The 23,689-nt window shown below is 37.4% G+C and overlaps 1 protein-coding gene across 1 annotated transcript in view; it reads right to left on the bottom strand.

Annotated features, from left to right (window-relative positions):
* Nucleotides 1-23,689, bottom strand: part of LOC136864123 (proton myo-inositol cotransporter) — a 569,053-nt gene that overhangs the window by 191,773 nt on the left and 353,591 nt on the right. Inside the window, exons 4-5 of the mRNA XM_067140727.2 lie at nucleotides 11,906-12,062; nucleotides 64-159 (exon numbers count right to left, since the gene is read on the bottom strand). Of these exons, the coding sequence (XP_066996828.2) occupies nucleotides 64-159; nucleotides 11,906-12,062 (253 nt within the window). The remainder of the gene's footprint in view (nucleotides 1-63; nucleotides 160-11,905; nucleotides 12,063-23,689) is intronic.

Raw genomic sequence — 23,689 nt, 5'->3', positions numbered from 1 at the left:
ATGAAAAGCACACCCAGAGAGTTCACTCAAAATATTTGTTTTTAACCTTTGAACAAAACTTACTTTTTTTTAGAGACCAACCACCTTGGACTTTCTGGCATCCCAAGAAAACCAAAGAACTGAATGGCTGCAGGCAATGCTGCAAGACCCAACATATACCTGAAAGAAACAACTGAATATTAGTAATTGCACAAATGCATACGGTATTAAAGTGTGCACATTAAGAATTAAATACAACGAATCTCCTTTCAATAAAATGTACCTCATTTCAATAATCAAACTGAATCATCTTGTTTCCCTTACTAGGTGCCTGTAACAATTTTAACAATCTCTTCAACAAAACAACAATTAAATCTTTTTTTAAATATAGGTAGTAGTAGTAGTAGTAGTAGTAGTAGTAGTAGTAGTAGTAGTAGTTCAGGAGAATGCTTTGGTGAAACTGCCTTGCACAACTCTAGCGCTGGGGAATGGTGGGGAGGAAGAAAGGGAGCAAACGACTGAACTTTATATCCTGTGCACCACAAGAAAGAGCCATAATGCACTCATTTGGCGACTAATGACCTCCACCACTAGAAGAGTAATACTATTCAGTTGGGTTCAGTCCTGATCTGTGCAGATAGTGTTGAGCTGTAATATATAGCAACCTCTCTTACTTGACCACTTCCATAATACTGACACTCCCAGAATACAAACAAATATTCATGTCTTTGGAAAAAAATATTACCAGAAGCACCTCTCAAACACATTAACGGAGAAATATTTACCGTCTCGTGAGGATTAAACTAACACATTTCAAAGATAATATATAATAATTTTGTGTGGCTATTTCTAGCCGAGTGCAGCCCTAGTAAGACAGACCCTCCAATGAGGGTGGGTGGTATCTGCCACATGTAGGTTACTGCATGTTATTGTGGTGGAGGATAGTCTTATGTGTGGTGTGTTAGTTGCAAGGATGTTGGGGACAGCACGAACACCCAGCCCCCGAGCCAATGGAATTAACCAATGAAGGTTAAAATATCCGAACCAGCCGGGGATCGAACCCGGGACCCTGTGAACTGAAGGCCAGTACGCTGACCATTCAGCCAACGAGTTAGACACAAAGATACAACAGTATAACAATTTTTCTTTACAATTAATTTTAGAACTTACTATGGAATGTTACAATCATTTTGATGAAGACTACCAACAAAACCAACCACCAGTACAGTTAGATCGCTTTTCTGAGACAATACAACCTGAAAGAAAAATCATTTACAATTCTAATTTAATTGATATTTCCTTGTAAATTAGACTGACCAGATTTTGAGAATGAAAGAAAGTTGCATTTAGGCATGTCACATGGACTATTGAGAGCAGGTACTATAATTAAGCAATTGTGAAATATATATATAATATGTAATTCCACAATAATTATTTTCTTCACTAATACACGATTTGGTATATTGGAATTCTTAAATCACATCACTATAGTCACTCTCAAACATACTCTAAAAGTGGTACAACTTACATAAATTTCAAGAAATATCACTACTGTATCGAATCTAATAGCATAGCCACGGATCGGCTGATGGTGGTGGTGGGGTGTTATAATTACAAAATGGTGGTAGAACACAATGAAGGTGCATGCATGACTTGTCATTATACGAGCACCGATATATGTGAATTGCAGACCTGTTGATTCTACAACTATGTCTCTGAATGTTTGTTTAGTTTAATGTTTGTCAGTTTGTTTATTTTCTTTTTGTAAAAATTCCATGGGGTTGTTCGAACCCCAATCCCCCCTCAACCGCCCTTTGCTACACCCCTGATGAATCCTTGCCTAAGAAAACCTATTCACATATAGTATCTGGATCAATCTTTCTCTGATACCTTAAAGAGTTTTCAATTTTCTTCATAAGGTATGGGTGTTTTAACAACAAACTACACAGGCTCAAGCAAGATACATCACGGAAATCTGTCTTCGTCATGATCATAGCCTGAACAGTTTCAACATTGAGCCCATTCTTTTAATCTGATCACATACAATTGACAACTGAAAACACTCAATACTTCGTGGAATTGTCGAAGCATAGGTCACAAGACATACATTTATATTCAATGTTTTCACTGTCCTTAACACTAAAAATCTCAACCCACTTATCTTCATTTGCTGTACCATTTATCTTCTCTTGAAAAATGTTTTGTACGTGTCCTATTTCATCAAGCAATTACTTTTTCTAAACCACTGTCAATTTATACAATTTATTGCACATTATGGTTTCATGAAGGAGGACTGTTCAACTGAACCCAATGAAGTTGTTTCAGTTGATCAGGAGTTTTTTTTTTTTCCTTTCTATTTGCTTTATACTTACAGTTATCAGTATTTTTTGCTAGTGAAGAACAGACCTCTGAAAGAATTATAAAACCTCAACAGAACATCCATTGATTGAAACTAGCTTGTGCAGACTTTGAAACTTTACAATTTGTAGGTTCAAGGCACCCTTAAATGCAACAGTTTTATCCCTTCACATACTGAACGGTCTGCATTATATATAGATCTGTGAGGTCTTTATTATCGAACACTGTTTTTTGTTACCTTTTGACAATGTATGGTTGTAATAACATTAACAAAATAGAATGATTCTTAAATATAAATCACAGAAGTTGAGGAGGCAATATTAATACATATTAAAATATCCTGAGAACTACAAAAATCAGTTTTTTATCTCTATCTTTCCACAGAGAGCAGAGCATGTCTTTAGTCTTCCTTCTTTCTTTTCAATTCTTCCAAGTACTCCTTTGAAGATATCACGTAATGTTTTCCTTAATAAAAACGAATGAAATTTTTTCTGGTACTTGAGGGACTTGGGAAAATCTTTAAAAGAATCCTCACTGCTATATTGCACCCGTCCACCTCCCGAGTCCCAGACTAGCATTTATCTCAGGGGTGTCGGTTCATTATTTAAGTCATCAAATATAAATATAGCGGCATAAATGAACACGGGAATGAACGGAGCAATTTAAAATTAAAATGGGGAAGGCTCGATTGTAAACTTGAATTTGAGGACTCCATGATAGGACTAGGAATTGACTTAACTTTAAAAAGGGCATCGTCTAACTACAATAAAAAGATTATGAGAATGGTTTCCTTTGAAATAATTTGCCAGAAGGAGCAGTTTATTACGCCACCCGACGTACGAAACTTTGATACATTTGGCAATGATATTTAACTTTCCACACATAAACAAATCACTTGCTATACCGCAAGTGGTATCAATATCTTGCTGGGTTGCTTCTGAAAGAAATTACAATTGGAGTATAACTTATGGGTCGATTCCATTTGAATCGAACCGCTGTTCAAGGATATAGCTTCCTTCTATCGGGAGCCCGAGCATAACCCATGTTACGGTCGGCTTCTCGATTTAACTAAGATGATGTACCCCGGCTATATACATTTTTCCGAGACCGGTACTCGGACTGGGTGATGTTTCTCGTGAATTACGAAAAATGGATTACACGGACAGTTCCTATCTTACGATGTCCAGCTGATGCCATACCACTGAATTAGCATTTATATTTTATTTACACCTGATCTGAAATGTGGCAAAGTAGCCTCAGTAGACTACTGCCACAGATGAGATAACGAGAAGCGGTGGGAAATACCGTGCGGAAACCGTACGATAACGAGGTAACAAATGACTATAATTATTTCTCACTCGTATTATTCAACATACGAATAGAGGGATGTTGTCACCAATTAATTAATTAATTCACTATCGTCAGAATATTCATTTATCCATGAAATTATCATCCTTGAAATTATTATTATTATTATTATTATTATTATTATTATTATTATTATTATTATTATTATTATTATTATTATTATTACTCAACGGTTCCTGGCACTGTCACGTTTGATTAATATCGTCATTATTATGTGGGACGCAAACACAAATGGTTATTAATGTTATTAATATTATTATTATTATTATTATTATATCCCTCTTGTGGTTATTATTATTATTATTATTATTATTATTATTATTATTATTATTATTATTATTATTATTATTATTATTAATATCGTCATTATTATGTGGGACGCAAACACAAATGGTTATTAATGTTATTAATATTATTATTATTATTATATCCCTCTTGTGGTTATTATTATTATTATTATTATTATTATTATTATTATTATTAATAAACCGGTCACTTCCGCCAAAATATATTAAGATATCGGTCGCAATTATAATTATTTCACTGATCAACCAACGGCATCATTACTGTTCTTATTATGACAATTATTATTAATCTGACCGTGATGATTTAACACCGTCCTTACATTATTATTATTATTATTATTATTATTATTATTATTATTATTATTATTATTATTATTATTATTATTATCGGTTGCATATTATCATTTAGATTCCCGTTTAACATCTTTATCAACGCTCAATTACTTAAGGCGGTCCAAACCTTTATCTGCAATATTTATTATTATTATTATTATTATTATTATTATTATTATTATCACGACATCATGATCGTCATCGCTTGTCATTACAATGATTACACTATACGATCATTTATGTGGACTCTGAACTCTCATTATCCTTAGATCCGTAGTATCTCGACGAATAGCTGTGCAGTCTATTTATTTCGTACATGCTGTCACGGGTCCGAATTCTACCCGCTACGTAACTCAGTATTTCTCTGTGACACTGCCCGTACATTTTACACTCATTTATATCCTAAGTGTCTCTCGTACGGAATTTATATCCCTTTCTATCTCAATATTCCTTGATTCATTTATTTCTCACAGAATTATCAACTGACTTATTTATTCCACTTCTGACATCGTACGACCTTTTATTATCTGACTGCAGATTCTTTAACATTTTTCTATCTCATTTCGATCTACGCCTTAGTTCGTTCTCCACAAATAATCGTAACATTTTGAAATTATATTTTTACCAAAATTTGACAATCATGGTTTCGTAATATTAGTCCTACGTGTTCCGGCTACTGAATTGCAAATTTAAGACACGACATTTATACGTAAAAATATATTGGACCGTAATTTAAACCACACGTTCATTAACATGTACGGATTCTTAGCACCGATCTTAAATTTCAATATTATCAATTTATCAAGTTAAATTATCACACTCTTTAATTCCGAATTAAAACGACCTCCCGTCATTAAATGATTTCCGACAAAATCAACACCTGATCACTTAAATTTATATTTACGCACGGCTCACTAAATTTCCGATATCACATGAATTATTATATCCAAATTTTAAAAAAAAGTTCTTCAAAAAAAATTTAAAAAAGTAGTTTTATTTTATTTATTATTATTAATTTTAAAAAAAAATAATTTTCGCCTGCTACACGGTAGTCCACTCTTAATATGTTTAACGCATAACCCCTCTTACAATTTCGATTTATTCTGGCACTAATCAACTCCAGATACGATTTACTTGGAATATTATTATTATAATCGCTTCTCACAAATTTAACAACTTCACTTTGAAACTGTGAACATACTAATCAACAACAAAACACAACTGGTATGACGAAGCTGGACTTTCCTTCAATGTCATTACATCGCTCGTTAAAGTGACAAACAGAAAAACGCATATCGGGTCTATTTAACTATCATAACCAAAATCAAATGTAAAGAAATTTATTCTTGACTACAAAGAAATTATGAATGCATGCATGACTTAACGTACTACCCTATATCTACAAAATTTACATCTCCAACAAACTGAATACATAAAAGGACCCGATTATTTACATTGTTATTATATACTACTGTCCGTGCTACAAATTTAGGATGGGGTCGTTAAGCGACTCATCTTGTTACAGAAGGTAACCAAGTCTAATCATATTATTCCCATTTTTCCCATCACGATAACATTTCCCAAATATTATTTACATTATGTACTCATCTTAGTTTCTCGGTATTCCATTACAGCTTTGCAGATGAGAGGCTCCTTTCGGCCCCTCTCTGCATTTTACTCCTCCATTCTTGATGGCGTAGTTCCACAAAAGATTTCCTGGCACATTACCATTTTACACTAATATCTTAATTATCACAAAACTTCACCATTGACAACGTTAACACTGAACACTTTAACTTTTATACAACAAATTAATATCCAAGACCCAAAAATTTAATATTTTACACTATTTTAATCTTCGTCCAATTACCGCACAATGGACCTGGACACGTACGACGAGGTGTCAAATTTTACGCCCGTCGCGATTTACGTCGTCCGACGTGATAAGCCCGTTTCATACGGCCTTCTTGAAGTGTTCATGATAGCGGTTCGATATTGCAAAGTACAGGCTATTATTCCCTTAAAGTACTGTTCGTCACACAGTCTGTTATTTACGTACTTATTGCGGTGCAATTTATATTACTCTCTTACAGTGCAATTAATTTACTTCACTGATATTTATAACTGACAAACACTGTCCTACGTTAACTATTTCCAGTTCATGTTGCTTGAGCGCGATCACATTTTATAAACACTGGCGGATGCTCGCGCCATTAAATGTTGAGTTACTGTACGCCCGTAGAATTCTAAGTTAGCTGCGACCGACTGTTCAGCTCCAGAGATTCATTTCAAGTGTGTTGGCGAGGATCCCTTGTCCCGTATATATGGATGAAGCTTTCCCTCGCGGATTCATTGACGTCATACCCCTTAGGGAGGGGGGTGGAATTTAAATATCGGTACTTGCATTCCGAATTGGACGTTAAAATTTACATCAAATTAATCCACTCCGCTAATATATTTGCTGGATTAAATATGAACTCCTGGCGATCACATATTTAGGAGATACGGGTGGATTTAGCTCCTCACATTTCGCGCCTTCGGAAGCGTCCCTTACAACGTGGTCTTCGTCCAGCCAATGACATTCAAGCTGTCTGGTTTCCAAGAAATCCAGCCTTCAATTTATTTAATTTGCCAATAATTATTGATTATTTTTCCATGCGTGACATCTAATAAATTCATTACATCGATCCGTGTACTCACAATAATTTATTACTGATTACTTTTGAAGTTACGAGAATATCTCATCCATCATTCCTTAAGATGGTATCCCTGAGTCTTCCATCAAATTTTAGCGATTGGCCGGCAAGCGGTCACGTGATTTAAATCTCCACCTGCCCGAACCTAGGCTAGCGAATGTCCTCGCAACCGCTGTAGTTTTCCATGACGGCACGGGAATCTCCGTCCTGCCAAAAATATCCCAGCGCATTACTCATGTTGCGAGCTTCCTTTGTGTCACCTACCCCCTTGTCTTTCTGACCAAGACTTATTTGTGGACTTGTATTTCCTTGTTCGCCAACTAATGAGATCCCCTGCTGTGAAGTAGCTAAATGATGTTGTGTCGAGCTAATCCGTCAGGCTCCAGTCTGTCGTCCTTCCTCGCTCCTATTTCGACATTACACAGATGAAATATTTTCAACTACACTTCTGTATTTCAATAAATGTACCATATATTATTTTATCAATCAAATCATGACTGACTATGGGCCTAAGTCACTCGGGTTCAATATATATATTTATTTATTCCTGACTTATATTTGTGGTAAAGTTAGGGCTCACGGCCCTATCTTACACTTAACCACTATAAACAATAAAATTTAAACATGTAAACATAAAAGTAAGGCATAGGTAAGCAAGAAGTTCCGAAGCAATTTCATTCTCATTCACTAATTTCAGCTTGTGAACTCCACTCTTCAAAATGACAGCACCAGGAAGATTCTTCTTGGGAGAAGGTACATACACCTCTACAAGTTCATCATTCCACGTGAAATCTTATGATGATGATGATGATGATGATGATGATGATGATGATGATGAACTGTGTCATCGTTTCATTTTGATTATCCTATATTGCTTCATGTGTTGCATTGTACCAAGTTGCAACACTTTTCCAATAAGCGTACACAAATCTGGTTCACCATCATTCCGCTTTTCACCACCACGTTTTAGTTTGTCATTGAACTTAATGAGAATACAAGGTAGGCCAGGATTCTTCCAAGTCATTAAATGCAAACTTTAACTTCTGACTGGAATTGGAAGGGGATGAAGGGCTGCCTTCGTCACTCTCTTGCTGTTGCCTTCCCACTGGGGTTTTCAAAATATCTGCAACACATTTTGTGTAATCCACAGCGTTGGGATCTATTCAATAGAGACCACACTTACGAAAGATGATTTCACAATATCTGGCCTAACAGCATCATCCCAAACTTTTTTTTTTAGCATGGGTGCAAAATTTACCTTGGTCACCGACACACCGAGAGTTCGTATTTTCTCGTCTTGAAGAGCATTTTCCCATGCTGTCTTTAGAGGTGCAAATGCCCTTACATCTGCTGGTTACAGAAGATGGGTGGCATTAGAGATAAGACAGTTCACATTTAATTCTACAGTATTTTCCTGAAACCTTATGGAACAGAAAATGTCTCTTCTGCATTGAAGATCCTCCTTGGGTCTTCCATAATTGATCTCGCATCCTCATATTCCAGGTAGCATGACAGTCCAGCAACCGAATCATGTATTCTCTCTTCCGAGACAGCAGCCCTGCCCTTGCTAATGGTTTCAGCCTTCTACCGAGACAGGGAAGGATGCCGTCCCATAAAACCCTTGTACCAGGTTTTACCAGGTCTTCCATGCTTAAACGGTGTGCTCCTTCCTGACGACTACTTGACACTCTTCAGTAAATTGTGCAAATTCTTTTTCTTTAACGGAAATCCTCTCCTAGCCATGCTGATTACACATTCACTAATGCCCTCCTCTTCTTGTGGACTCAGGAACAGCTTCCAGCCAAGGGCAGTCTGAATCTTCTGATGTCCAGATAACTTGTTTAATGTTGTTAAATGGACCTGGTATGCTTTAGATGCCTGCATTTGGGACATCATACTGGACTTAACCTTTTGAACAGCTTCAATCAAGGCAGATAACCAATACAGATACAATTTCATTTTTTCAGCAGGTTTAACTTTGGCTTTTGGGACATTTCCCCTATTATGCATATTAAATTTGACCACTGTCAAGCTCTGAGTAATAGTTAAGGAAAATATGCAAGAACTGGAGAAACAATTTTCTGCTTTTAATTCTCTACTCTGTTTATTGCACAATATTTACCCAGCAGCAGCAATTGAGAGAGTTTGGGGGGAAGGCCATTTTTTTAGTGGACTATGTGAACTACTAGGGATCAAGGGTCTTGTTGCTGCCACTTTATTTGCAGACGATGAGAACCCTGGAAAATGACAGGATTGTTAAATAAAGTGATTAGCACAACATACGGCATCAAACAGACAAGACATTATAAAAGAAATCTAACTATACCCAATGAGAGTTCAAATTCAGGCCCTCTCAAGTTACAGATAGACACCTCAGCTGTCATGACCACAGAAATGCGCAGCCCATTACTTTTCAGTGACGTTCGATATTACGGGTTGTTTTAGTAGTGAATGAATCTCATTTATCGAACGAACTTTCGATATTATAAAATGGAAGTCAAATATCTAACAGTATCTTATTTTAGAAATAAATATGAAGATGCATGAAAACTTACAACACAAAAAATGAATAAACATGTATGTAAGTTAATACAACCTATTATTTAAAGGATACCTTCTGAGGACATTATCTCACTGGCAAAAACAAATAATCACAGGGACACTGCACCTTAGCAACAATACAACGATCTCATCAATATCCCACAAACAACAAAGTTCTGCAACTTTCCCGCGCTCACCAATACTAACGACATTGACCTACTGATTGACAAAGCTAAGTTGGGAGGGGTGAATTTAGAAATCTCGTATGTTATGTATACTTATCGATATCCATATTTTGCAACGAGATGTGTGAAGTGTTCAAAACTTAAAGGGCGTTCTGTATACAGTGCCATTACCCTATGGTGCAAAGAAGGAGAGAAGCCCATTAATTCCATAACCTGCCAGTTTCTGCAGCAAGATATCATGATCAACAGTGTCAAAAGCTTCTGAAACATCTGTATGGTGTGGTGTGGTGTGATTATGAAGAGAAGAGGAGTGTGTTGGGACTAGCACAAAGATTCATTCCCTGAGTTAGAGGAATTAACCAGATGCAATTAAAATCCCCGTCTGGGCACGGAATTGAATCCAGCAACCTCTGAGCTGTAGGTTTCGACACTGACCATTCATAATACTAATATAAATTGTCCATTATTGGACATTGTAAATTTTCCAGCTAACTCATTCCTGGTTGCCAGTGTGCTAAGTTGGGCTCATCAGTTGGTAAATAACACACCCACCAATACCCATGGCTAGTGCATTCCGTGGAGGCCACTGTGTAGGCTACTTGGAGCCACCAGCAGTGCCAATGCACTGTGAGAGACTGTCTCATTACCAAAAACTGATGCCTGCCTGGCCATCAGATGATATAGATGTTGATTCCCATAGGGAACCTGAAATATTTGTTCCGAATGAGTAAATTTATAATAAAATAATGTACAATAATGGACCATTTATACTGGTATTATAAATTTACTCATTCGGGACAAATATTTCAGCTTCCCTATGGGAATCGACATCTGTATTAACTGAACATTCAACCAAAGAGTCAGACCTCTTTCTCGCTGTGCATTAATAACTGGTATTACTATTCTCAGGGCCAATCAGAACACTGTTTTTACCTTAGTTCAAAAATTATGACTCCAGAATATGCAATTTCTTTTTACAGAAACTGACCTTCAACATTCTTACCATAAAATACAGTTGAGAGATATCCAGGAGGTAAACCAGAAAATAGAAAATTAATTGGTGATTTTATTCAGGAAGATATTTAATGAACCACTATTTCCCCATAATAATAATTGTTACGTGAACAATCTAAATTCCACTTAATAGAAAATGCTTTCTATTTCCCATAGGAGAAATAAATTCTCAAAAATACTTTCATGAACCTGATTCTGCACAAGAAACAATGTACCATTGTATTTTTACACAGCAGATATTTTTGTAAGCATAATAATGTAAAGAACAAGGAATCTCAGAGTTTAATATGAAGATCCCTAGTTACAACAAAATATCTAACAATAACACAAATTAATATATATACAACTATGTTCCCGTATGACTGGTGAGAAACTTTGAAGATTTACTTCTAGATGTTATGGGAACAAGTTGTTTGGAATAGCAGAGAACTTTCAACTACAATTTTCAAGATCAAATTATTTGCTCTAATGCAATGAAACAAAATATATGGTCAACGTAATTGCATTCCAAATGATACACAGGTTATCACAACCAAAGAAAACCGTACACACAGGAGAGCAACAGCTCGTGGATAGTATTTGTACAGAGCATCCTATGACTATGATTCTCAAAATACAATTTGAATTAGTTTTGTAATAGTAAACTAAGCAAGTCATCTACTGAAATTCTTAGTGAAAAATTATACAGCTCACCGTACACTTCCCCTCCGACTGAGTTTATTTTAATTTTCATAAAATAGATTCATCTTAAAAGTATCTGGGAGCTTCGATACAACCTAACCTACCATACCATTATTATGACAAGGGATAATATTTTCAATGAACACAAATCTTCATACTTGTAACTTACAAAAGATCATTAAAGAAAGAATACATCACAACACAGCAAAAACACTGTATAGCGTTGAGAAGCATTTTTTTTAGGTTTATTTAAGAGTATAGGTCCGCTATTCCGTGTGCTCCGCTATGCTGTGTGTTGATCAAAACAATGTGAAAAGTTGTTTGCATCCAAATAAACTACAATTTATGTTCCAGTTCTATAACACTTTGAACCTGCCAGTATCAAATACCTTTCAGTCATTCAGTAGGTAATTTTCAAAAGTTAATCATAACAGTCCATGCTCACCTCCATCCATCAATATGTTTACTGAAGAATCCACATACAGCTGCTGCAACAAACTGGCCACAGGTGATGAAGAGAGTATTGACAGTGACAAGATGGCCACGAGCTTCAGGAAGAGCACTCTCTGCTATGTACACAGGCACACTCATGCTCGCTATGCCTTCACAATGAAGAGGGGGAAAAGAAAGAAAGAAAAACACATGCTTATTAACAAGCAACAATAAGTGCTTAACTGTCACGTTAACAACAATTACCAGGCAATACATAAATAGCGCAAAGTTCTATTGTAAAGCAAATAATAGTAACCAACCAAACAAGTGGCACTAAAGATGTATAAAATAACACACTTAGGATTTAAAAAGCTAGATTTTAGGGATCTTAAAAAAAGCGATGTATTATAAGGAAAAGGCTCATTACCGTATTAAATGATACCATTTTGCCCTTGTTACTTCAGTGTGGCAACTGAAATTGGAAACCAATACCAAGAATATATTTTAAATAGGATTGTCATACAACCCATTATTATACTGTTAAGCATTTTTATACCAACAATTTGTTTCACGTTGTACCGACACTGATAGGTCTTACGGCGATGATAGGATAGGAAGGGCCTAAGAGTGGAAAGGAAGTGACCATGGCCTTAAGGTCCAGGCACAGCATCTGCCTGGTGTGAAAAATGGGAAACCACAGAAAAGCATCTTCAGGGCTGCCGACAGCGGGGTTCAAACCCACCATCTCCCAGATGCAACCTTACAGCTGCATGCCCCTAATCGCACGGCCAACTCGCCTGGTCATTTTTATACCCTAGAACAGGGGACACCAATTGACCTTCCAGACTGGCCAAACAAAGAATAAAAGTAAGAATTTTAATTAATTGAGGGACTTCATATTAGAGGCAGATTGGCCGAGTTGGCAGTACTGAAAATGCACGTGCACAAGTTTGCCATTTTTTTTTCAAGTCACAGCTGTTAATGAAGACTGTAGGGGAGGTTCTGAATTGTTAGTAAGAATGTGTAGTTGTGGTTTGAGGCCAGTGGATAGTGGGAAATATGGTCGCTAAAAGAAAAGTATATTGTGAAAATAGACAGTTCTTATCAGAATGAACTGATTTATATTGTTTTATGTTACAGTAGTCACTGTGGAGATTTACCTGTGCAACAATCAAAAGTATGATTATGAAGCCAAATGCAGATCATCAGCAGAATGGTATCCTTTTCGTTGCAACCTTAGGAAAATAAAAATAGATGCCTTGCTTTCAAGCTATTCTACGGCTACAAAGGTAAAGAATCTATGTATGATGCAACAAGAACTGTGCAGTGAAGTATCTCTATGCATTTTTTAATTTTGGGAAATTTACCAATGCAGGTATAGTTATGGAGTGTATGACTGGTGTTGCAGAAACATTATGTGAAAACAAAATGGATGTTCCCAATACTCGTGAATGCATGCCAGTGTCATCTTCTTTAAACACAAGAGATACTCTCACATTAGCCCAACAAAATGGAAACAAGGATGTTCTGAGAGTCATGCCATAATATGCTTTTGCAGTAGAAGAGTCCTGTGATAATACAGACAATGCTCAGCTGTTAGTTTCAAATCAAATCAATCACTACTGATCTGCATTTAGGGCAGTCGCCCAAGTGACAGATTCCCTACCTGTCGTTTTCCTAGCCTTTTCTTAAATGATTTCAAAGAAATTAGAAATTTATTGAACATCTCCCTTGGTAAGTTATTCCGATCCCTAACTCCCCTTCCTATAAACGAATATTTGCCCCAATTTGTCCTCTTGAATTCCAGCTTTATCTTCATATCGTGATATAAGCTGTTTGAGGCAGCACGATGTTTCCGGTAATGTTCTATAAGGAAATCCTTGGTTAAAGTTTGAGGGATTGAAAGTGCATAAATGTCAGTTACCCTTGGCATGTTAAACAATGCCATATTAGGGGAAATTTTTTAGAGTTAGTAGGATATTAAAAAGCAGGAGTGTTTGAAAGAGTTGCTAAGTGCAACAGTATTTTTAATTAAAAAACAAACAGGGGAGGACCTGTAGGAAGCTGTCATTGAAGTGATCAAATCTTATGAACTAGATTTATCCAAATTATTGATTACAACTGACGGTGTTCCAGCTATGTTAAGTTCTAATAAAGGATTAACTGAACAGCTGAAGGAACACCAATCCACAGTTATCATATCACTCCATCTATCAAAGTGTTGTGTGTTTTAAATTACATTCTGAACTCCAGACAGTAACATTGTAAACAAATATATTTTCTATAAAGTTAGCTATTTTTCCAACTACTCTTTCTATAAAGGCAAATGTCTTATAACAATTTGTTAGTCAATACTGAATAACTTACCGGGTGAGTTGGCCATGCGGTTAGGACCATGTAGCTCAGATTGCATCCGGGAGATAGTGGGTTCGAACCTCACTGTCGGCAGCCCTGAAAATAGTTTTCCATGGTTTCCCATTTTCACACCAGGCCGCTTGCTTCTCCCTCCTAGGCCGTTCCTATCCCATCGTCGCCATAAGACCTATCTGTGTGTCAGTGCGACGTAAAGTCAATTGCAAAAAAAAAAAAACTATTCGTGCTAAATCATCACTTGCCCAACGTTTGTTGAGATCTCATCTTGACAAATCAAGTGCTGAGCATGATTATTTTTGTTGCATAACAATGCACGATGGTTAAGTAAAGGTGCTGTGCTGCAGAGATTTTACATACTTTTGCCAGATATAAAGTAATTTCTATTTACATTCAAACATACATCAGTACAAAAGCACACTGAATTTCTAGAATGCAAAACCAATGCCTTCTTAACAGACCTCATAGCACACATGAACATACCGAACAAGAAACTGCAAGGAAAGGGGAAGATCATGACTGTATTAATATCAGAGACAAGAATTTTTACAAATACATGTGGCTGATGAAATGTCACATTTTTTAAATCTAAGTGACTGGATAAAAACTAAAAATGAAACACACTGCAGCAATTTCATTATGACAACTGATTTATTAACCAAGTTCCAGAATGGATTTAATTATTTTTCCAGAATCAGCAATGTAGGACAGGTTCTAACATATATTTACTCCTAGGAGCTAAATAGCGAACACCGAGCTCAATAGCTGCAGTTGTTTAAGTGCGGCCAGTATCCAGTATTCGGGAGATAGTAGGTTCGAATCCCACTGTCGGCAGCCCTGAAGATGGTTTTCCGTGGTTTCCCATTTTCACACCAGGCAAATGCTGGGGCTGTACCTTAATTTAGGCCACGGCCGCTTTCTTCCCACTCCCAGCCCTTCCCTGTCCCATCGTCGCCATAAGACCTATCTGTGTCGGTGCGAGGTAAAGCAACTAGGAAAAAACAGCGAACAGATCAATGAAGTAGAAGTAGTTTTCAACTACAGAGGCACCCTACAGCTAGAAGTCACCAAAGTTTAAAGAGTTGCAGCTTTGAAAGACACGTTCAAAGATGTACCTTCACTCATTACCTAAGAACAATTCTGGTGCAAATAAATATCCAGAGCTTCAGAAGTTGGTAGTAAAGTTATGCACACTTTTTTTGTTCAATACATGTGTGAATCTGAATTTTGAAAGTGAACTTTATAACAAATAAATTTAGATCACTATAAAATAATGATCACTTAAAAGACTTGCTGAAAATAGCTTACACTAACTTAGATTCCATGCTGCTGTGTATGGGAAAATTAACCTTATCCTACTGTACTGTAAGAATGTATATTTTCATGGATTATTTGGGCACTCCTATAGTATAATCTGTTTAAAGTTTATGAGCATAAGAAAATGAACACTACAAAAATTGTTCTGATGGATTACGTATCTATATGTGGCTGAGAGGGGTGACCAGTCTTGGAAAATAATGGATAGGAAGTGCATTGTCAGATATGCGGTATTGCTCCTGCAGCAATGATAAGTAAAAAAAATTCCTTGGATAGCTTTGTATTTTTGATGACTCTGGACCTGCACTTCATATAGTACTTTGAAAATGGACCTCCATTAAAACTAAATGGAGCCCCCTGCCCTAGAGGTATGAATTATACATTTATGAAAGTTAAGGAATATCTACATATTTGTTGAAGGATAAAAATACCACAAAATAGCCAACAAATTCTTGCAATGTTAATAATGGCAACTCCAAATCTTAACTAGGATCAGAAATACCAGTGGTGTATACTGAGGGTTACCAAGGCTATCAGTGAAGCCCAAACCTCAATTGAGAATGATGGAAGTAGAAAGCACATTATAATGTAAGCATCTGACACATTGTTCCATTTTCAAAACTTGAAAGTAGTGAGAAAAAACGTCGCACGTATTTCTGAGAGCTAAGCACTGGAGACTGATATCGCAGCCCAGACTCTCGTTCCTCTCCCCTCTACTCAACCATAGCAGCTAGCTGCTGTACATCGGACAGGAGCAGGGACCAGGGGGATAGGTGTGCTACGTTTCGGTCCGTCAGATCGCCACTACTGTCAACCATACTCATCATATATAACCTACTTCCTCATCTTATACTTCTGACTTAATCATATAGATAACAGAGTGTTGGTATTTCACTCCCGTTTCCTTCTACATCCTTGTAGGAAGACACTGCAGGGCTGCTGTTATAGGAGCAACAGAGTTTTATTTTTATAGGCACAGCTGCTAAAATGAAATGCAACATTTCAGGTTATCTTTTGTTGGTTGGAATCGAACCTGTCATCATGGGTCAGACACCAGCAATGATCTTCCGAGGAAGCTAATAAACCAGTGAACGATGGGTACGACCACTGTAAAATTCAGCATTTGTATTTAATAATAATAATAATAATAATAATAATAATAATAATAATAATTGTACCGGGCGGTACACCTCCGCGCCGCTAATTTAAACATTGCGCCAGTTGGAACTCCCCTACTGGAGGAAACCTGAACTTTAACAACCATGTTAATTCTAAAGGTTATCAGAAGATGTCGCTATCTGTAAATTTTGAAGAGTTCTGAACTGTGTCTTTTCCGATTTATTTTTGTTTTCTCTGTAGTGAGAAGTGTGAACATTCTCTTCTAGATGGCACTACTGAAGAAATACAACGGTGCACCCTAGTGCGAAGTGAAGGAACTGTTTTTTTTTTCTTTTTTAAGAACTTTTTTTGAAGAATTTTAGTATGCATAAGTTTGTTCTTTGTTAAATTTCTTTTAGTCATTGTTTAGGTTGGCTGTATAACCCTTCTATTTCCGCCAGTTTTGAATTCGACCAATGAGTAATTTTTGTAATTAATTTTCCACCAATCCTAGATGTCTTCTTCAGTTTTGACTTGTAATCTTTTGGCCGTCCAATAAAAAGCTTGTGGGCGGGTGTTATCATTCATGAAAGGTCTCGAATGTTCCGTGAGGGTATATAAACTGCTGATTTTCGGGTCTCCGCGCCACTTCTGTAACATCTCTCAATGTGTAATTATGTAGCAGGGGGCGGGAAGCGCCTCTTTCGTCGGGCAGCAGTTCATCCATAAGGTAATGGCCTTTTAATAACTTCTTTTCTTGCTAGCTCAGCAGTTTAACTCTCGGGGCAGGTTCGATACCTTTTATCATGTAACTTTCCTCTAAAATGTAATAGACTCTTGGTATAAATTCTATCTCTTTAAAATACAAACTGGGATAGAGAGTGCCTAACCCTCGAGCTCCCTTTCATATTGTTTTTGAGGTGACTACGTTTTCTCAACCATTTTTCTTCGTTTCGTAATGTAATAAGTTTTCCTATCGTGTCACCTCTTTAGTATGGGATTAGCCCTTGCATACGCGGCCTTGTGCCAAATAGGTTTTACAGAAATGTATTAGGAGTGCAATTTCGCCTCCTCTCAAGTTGGTATTTTGGAGGCCATGTAATTGTCCTGTTTCTTCACTGAATAGGCCTCAGTAGGTTGGGTATTTTTACCCCTGTGTTATTGTAATTGGAGGACAGCTTAAAGGTGGAGTTCGGTGTGGCCTTTGATAGGCTTGAACCTTTTTTTTTTTTTGCTAGGGGCTTTACGTCGCACCGACACAGATAGGTCTTATGGCGACGATGGGATAGGAAAGGCCTAGGAGTTGGAAGGAAGCGACCGTGGCCTTAATTAAGGTACAGCCCCAGCATTTGCCTGGTGTGAAAATGGGAAACCACGGAAAACCATCTTCAGGGCTGCCGATAGTGGGATTCGAACCTACTATCTCCCGGATGCAAGCTCACAGCCGCGCGCCTCTACGCGCACGGCTAACTCGCCCGGTGGCTTGAACCTTTAAGAGCGGGTTTGCTCTTTCTTAAAAGTTGATTTTGTGTGCCTCGAGGAGGTTTTATTAGGTAATTGGGAGCAAGTGCTCCTGGGCATGATTGGGGTCTTCTGCCCCTTTGTCGAATCTTGTATTTGGGTAAAGTTGGGCTAATTGCTCAAGAATTGAGAGTCCGGGGCTCGAAGCCCAAATTCTGTAAAAACTGTAATTGTACATTCTTTCTTAAATTGTTGATATTCAACTGTGTTTCTGTTATTCTTGTTATTTCTTGATCTTGAAAAGAAAATATAACCTTGTTAAATTTTATCTTAACTTTAATTTCGTATTTTGAGACCTGTTCACCCCAGCACCTTCTTTCACCTCTAACTACCACGGAAAACTCCGTAATAATAATAATAATAATAATAATAATAATAATAATAATAATAATAATAATAATGATCCGACACAAAATATTGTCACCAAATATGGAACAATTAAAAGAGTACAGAAGTTTAAATATCTAGGAGAATGGATAACCCCAACAGGACTACCAGGAATAGCATTACAGGAAAGGGCAAGAAAGATGGAAGCAGCATACCAGTTATGTCGAAATGTCTACAATAAAAAAATCAGTTTCATTCACTGCAAAAATCAGACATTACAACACTGTCATCAAACCAGAAAGTCTATATGCGATCGAATGTATTCCACTGAACAGGAAGGGCTTACTAGAAGACACTGAAAAGACAGAAAGGAAGATCTTGAGGAAGATACTAGGGCCCAGGAAAGTGAGTCAAGAATTTAGACTGCGACCAAATGAGGAACTATACAAAAGGACCGAAAAAATCACAACATCCTTCAAGAAGAGAAGACTCTGCTTCTACGGACACATTAAACGAATGCCACCAGAGAGAACAGCCAAGCGAATTCTGGAATACATGGAGAACAGGAAGACACAAACTAGCTGGCTTAAAGGGATCAAGGAGGATATGGAGGAAAATAATGTATCACAGCAGGTAGTATACAATAGACAGGAATACAGAAAAATCATCGACAAAATTAAGGGATTCCAAGATCAAAGTAGCAAAAAACGGACCGGCAACAACTGGTCACGAGAACGTAAAGAAGCCCACTCCGAAAGGATGAAGAAGTACTAGGCCGATCGAAAGAGGAAGAACCGTAAATAAATGATGCTTAACGTGGTCATAGTAGACCCATTTGAAAACAAGAATAATAATAATAATAATAATAATAATAATAATAATAATAATAATAATGCATGGCATCTGTGTAGGGTTGGTGGTGTCCTAATGAGGATAAAATTAATGGGGAACACGTCATAGATATCCAGTCTCCAAGCCAGAATTAACAGTATGAGGAGGTTGTTGTTGGGTATTCAGCCCGAAGGCTGGTTTGATCCTCCAGAGTTCCGCCAACAGCTGTTACAGTTTAGGCGTTGATTATGGAATTGATCCGGGGTTATTGGACCAAAGGCACGCATTCTATCCATTTAGCCACAAAGCCGGACTTTAATTTGCTAAACATGAGGCTACCATCTCCATTGATCAGGTGTTGAGTATTGGCAGTAGCAGAGGCCAGGGCAGTAGCTTGTGAAGCAGCGTTCACAACACAGCAGGCTTCTCTGTTGGCGATTGGCTGCAGCTCAAAATGCTGAAGGCTTGACGTTTACTAAACCATCCATCGGAAAAGGGGTAACCTGAAGTCTACTGGTAGCCCACATCTTGATCCCAGCATACGCCACTGGGAAATACAGAGAAACAAGACCCTTGCAGCAGCCAGCATTGCTACCACAAACCATTGTGACTATCCACAAAAATATGTGTAACCAAAATAACAATTTCATTGAATTCTGCAGCCTAGTCTTTTATTCTGCAGAGCATAAACAGAAGGCTCATCTGGCAAAGAACAAAGAATGTTAAGGCCTGGTAATCATCTCCTAGAGAGACTAGAATGGATCCTCACATCAGTAAGACCAGTTTATTCTTAGCATCAATCCTTTCAATCACAGACTGGCACAATATTCAATTGTTTTTAAGGTACCCTGTGCCAGAACACAGGAGATTGGACATTCAAATTTTCTGTATTCTACTATTCTTTGCTGCCTGATTCTACCTAGTTATACAGGCCTTTTTATCTTCAGTTACAGTTTAAAAGGGAAGTGGGTTCTTTCCAAGATTTTTCTTTGTAGACCAGCGATCAACAAAATATTTATTGGTTGTGCCCATAAAATCTCTTATATGTTAAACTTTTGACATGCCTTAAACTGTTAGCCCTCTTTAATAACCTACGAGTATGGTCTTCTGTATACTAAGCAGCAAAGAGTAATAGACATGCTATTGAAAATCCCCTCATTATACTGGATCCAATGTGAATATGTATGCATGTATCAGCTTAAATAAATGATTCATGTACATTAATTCTATACTGTAACATGTTTCCTTTTGAGCAGTATTATGATTTTGCAAAACAAAGAGATAATAGGGATTTCATAAAAAATAATGTCTGCTGTGAACAAAGGAAAATTGAAGCTATTTCCTAGGAGGGGGGCTACTGGAAACCATCACAACTGTATTTGGATGAAGTCATTCAGCACTGGTGTGTTTCATTTTGTAAATTTAAGTTAAAATCTACTTCTTTGTAGTTTGCTCCTAGAAGACAAAGATTAAACCAGCATAGAGAACAAACTGAAGTTGCAGAGTCTTGAAACATTCTCCAATATAGATCTTTGCAAATTGTACTATGAGGCCCTTCCTCTAGCAGTATACATTATATGTAGGTTACATAGGCTTGCAAATGCAGGAAAGAGAAATTCTACTGTGACATTACTGTTATCAGTGGGCAATATTTTGGTCCTTTGTTGATGTAATGAGATGAGGAGGGAACTTGCAAGGAACTCTAGTTTTAAGAAACTTCTTACCTACATGTCATTTGACAAACAAACCTAGCTTATAACTTCTTATAGAGAAAAAAAGCCATCAATAATTCTTCATCAGCCAATCTAATTCAGCTCTTCTACGCCAAGATTTCGAAGATCTGAACAGAAACCTGCCAAGGATAGTCCTTCTCAGATAATCTTGCCGAGCAGGATAATAGCAGCTGTTTTATAAAATTATTTAGGCTATAAACTAGTCTGTAAATGACAAACTGTACAAGATAAAAACATCCAGCACACCCTAGAGAAATCTATATATGCACTATATTGAAATAACTTAAAATGGCATGCACTGAAGGGGTGCAAAATTCACTGCCATTGCATAAACACGACGTCCCCTTAATTTCCATTTATCATCATTTCTCCACATAAACTACTGCGACAGAAAAACGGCATTAGTAGTGTTAGAAGCTTCTCAAAATGCACCTAGAATGAGAAATAAATAGCTTCAGAAAAATGAAACCTATGAACACAATAGCATAGCAACAACCATTCTTCTAAAAGAGGCTGAGACAGAGGAACACCAGGTACACGTTTCATTTGAAGTAAAATAACAACAAAGCAGCAGTACCAGTATTCAGCATTCGAGATTATTCAACATAATGACATGCAAAATATTACAAAATAATTTTGTTCTACAGTAGAGTCTCGCTCAACCGACCTTCGCTTATCCGACATTCCGTGTTATCCGACACTGGTAGGCTTAATTTGAACTTTAGGTGGAGGCAATTCTAGGACACCCGGTGTGGAGGGTGCGAGCGTGGGACAAGCACTGGCAGTCATGCGATAGGACCGGGTTTTTCTCAAGGACAGGTGCAGCGAGTTTTCAGTCATTGTTCAGTGTGGTATTGGTAGGTGTGGATGTTACAGTTTTCATACCCTCTGCGAGTATGGTGAGTAAACGGAAGAAAGTGATTGTTTCTGTGGAAGACAAGTTGAGTGGGTTAAAGAGACTGGACAAAGGGGAAACCTCTTCAAAAAGTGGCTCCAGATTATGGTGTTGGACGTGTTACAGTGGGAGACTGGAAACATAAGAGGGAAGAAATTCAAAAGTGGTGCTCTACCAGAGCACTGAAAATTAGAAAAACAATGAAAAATGTGAGTACGAAAAAGTAAGTGAAGCACTATTTCTTTGGTTCACTCAAAACCAGGAAAAAGGCCTGTCAATATCTGGCCCCATTTCGCAACAAATGACGATGTATTTCCAGAAGGAGTTTAATGAAGGGGACCCTAATTGTACTGCCAGTGCTGGGTGGCTTGATCGGTGGCAAAACGGTACGGCACTGGGCAGCTTAATATCTGTGGAGAAAAACTGTCAGCTAAATCCGATGAGGTCGTGAAATTTAAAAGGGAATTTCAAGAAATAATTCTTGCTGAAGGATTAACCGGTGATCAGATATTTAATTGTGATGAGACTGGACTGAATTTCAAGATGCTGCCGTCAAAACCTCTCGCAGCCCAAGCCAAGACGTCTGCACCTGGTTACAAGCGTAGTAAGGACAGTTACTGTTCTTGCCTATACTAATATTACTGGGAATTTAAAAGCAAAATTGCTTACGATCGGTAAAACAAAGAAGCCTGTAACATTTAAAACATTTCTGTTATTGTTCCTGTTCATGTTGATGTTCCTCTCTCCTAACGCAACGTCATTATGCCGCCAATGGACCAAGGTGTGCTGGAAACATTGAAGAGGAAATATCGCCGGAAACTCCTTTCATCTCTGATAGAGAAAATGAACAACGGCAATGAAACAACATGAAAGACGTGGCATACTGGATAGCGCAGTCATGGGAAGAAGTTGGAACAACGACATTAGAAAGTCTTGGAACATATTGTTGGGTGAGGTTGAACATGGAGAGGAGGTGGTACAAGAAGACAAGGAAAAACATTGTTCCCTTACTGAATTGCGTTCCTGTCTGTGAGGATGCTACGACTCAAGATGTAAGTGGTGTGCACAAGATCAGCTGTTTCAACTAACTGATCCTGATATTCTTGGTTTTGTGAATGCTAACGAAAATTAGGAAGAAGAAGAAGAAGGAGGCATTTCAGAACAAAAGGAGAAAAATATGACTCATAATGAAGGATTATCGTTGATGGCGGGATCTCGCACCAAGAAAACGTGAATCAGCAGGCAAGCAGACATTGTTGACAAGTTTCTTTTCATAAGACATTTGGGATGTTTTCGTTCAGTACTGCTACTGTACAATTGAATTGGTAAGTCAATAAATAGAGTACCGTAAAACATAGTAATACAGTATAGCCTTCCTGTGTGTTTCAGTTCGTCTTCAAAGATATTCTGTATTATCCGACATATTCGGTTATCCGACGTACTCCAGGTCCCGTTTAGGTCGGATAATCGAGACTCTACTGTATATAGTAATGAAATTTATATTTCTCTGATCTCCTTCATAGGAGCCGAAAAGCATGTTACAGGCTTCCCGAGAATTTCTCCAGTCGCTAATTTCAGCACTGTAAATATAAAATGAAAATATTTGAGATGTTGAAATACTCTATTTAACTGCCCAGAACCAAATTCTGCTCATGTTTCAGATAGACTGCCATAAGAGGGAGTGTTATGTATGCTAAACGTGAAA

The sequence above is a fragment of the Anabrus simplex genome, chromosome 2 (genome assembly GCF_040414725.1).
Source record: "Anabrus simplex isolate iqAnaSimp1 chromosome 2, ASM4041472v1, whole genome shotgun sequence".
NCBI classification, from domain to species: Eukaryota; Metazoa; Arthropoda; class Insecta; order Orthoptera; family Tettigoniidae; genus Anabrus; species Anabrus simplex.
This window is presented reverse-complemented; position numbering and strand designations above follow the sequence as displayed.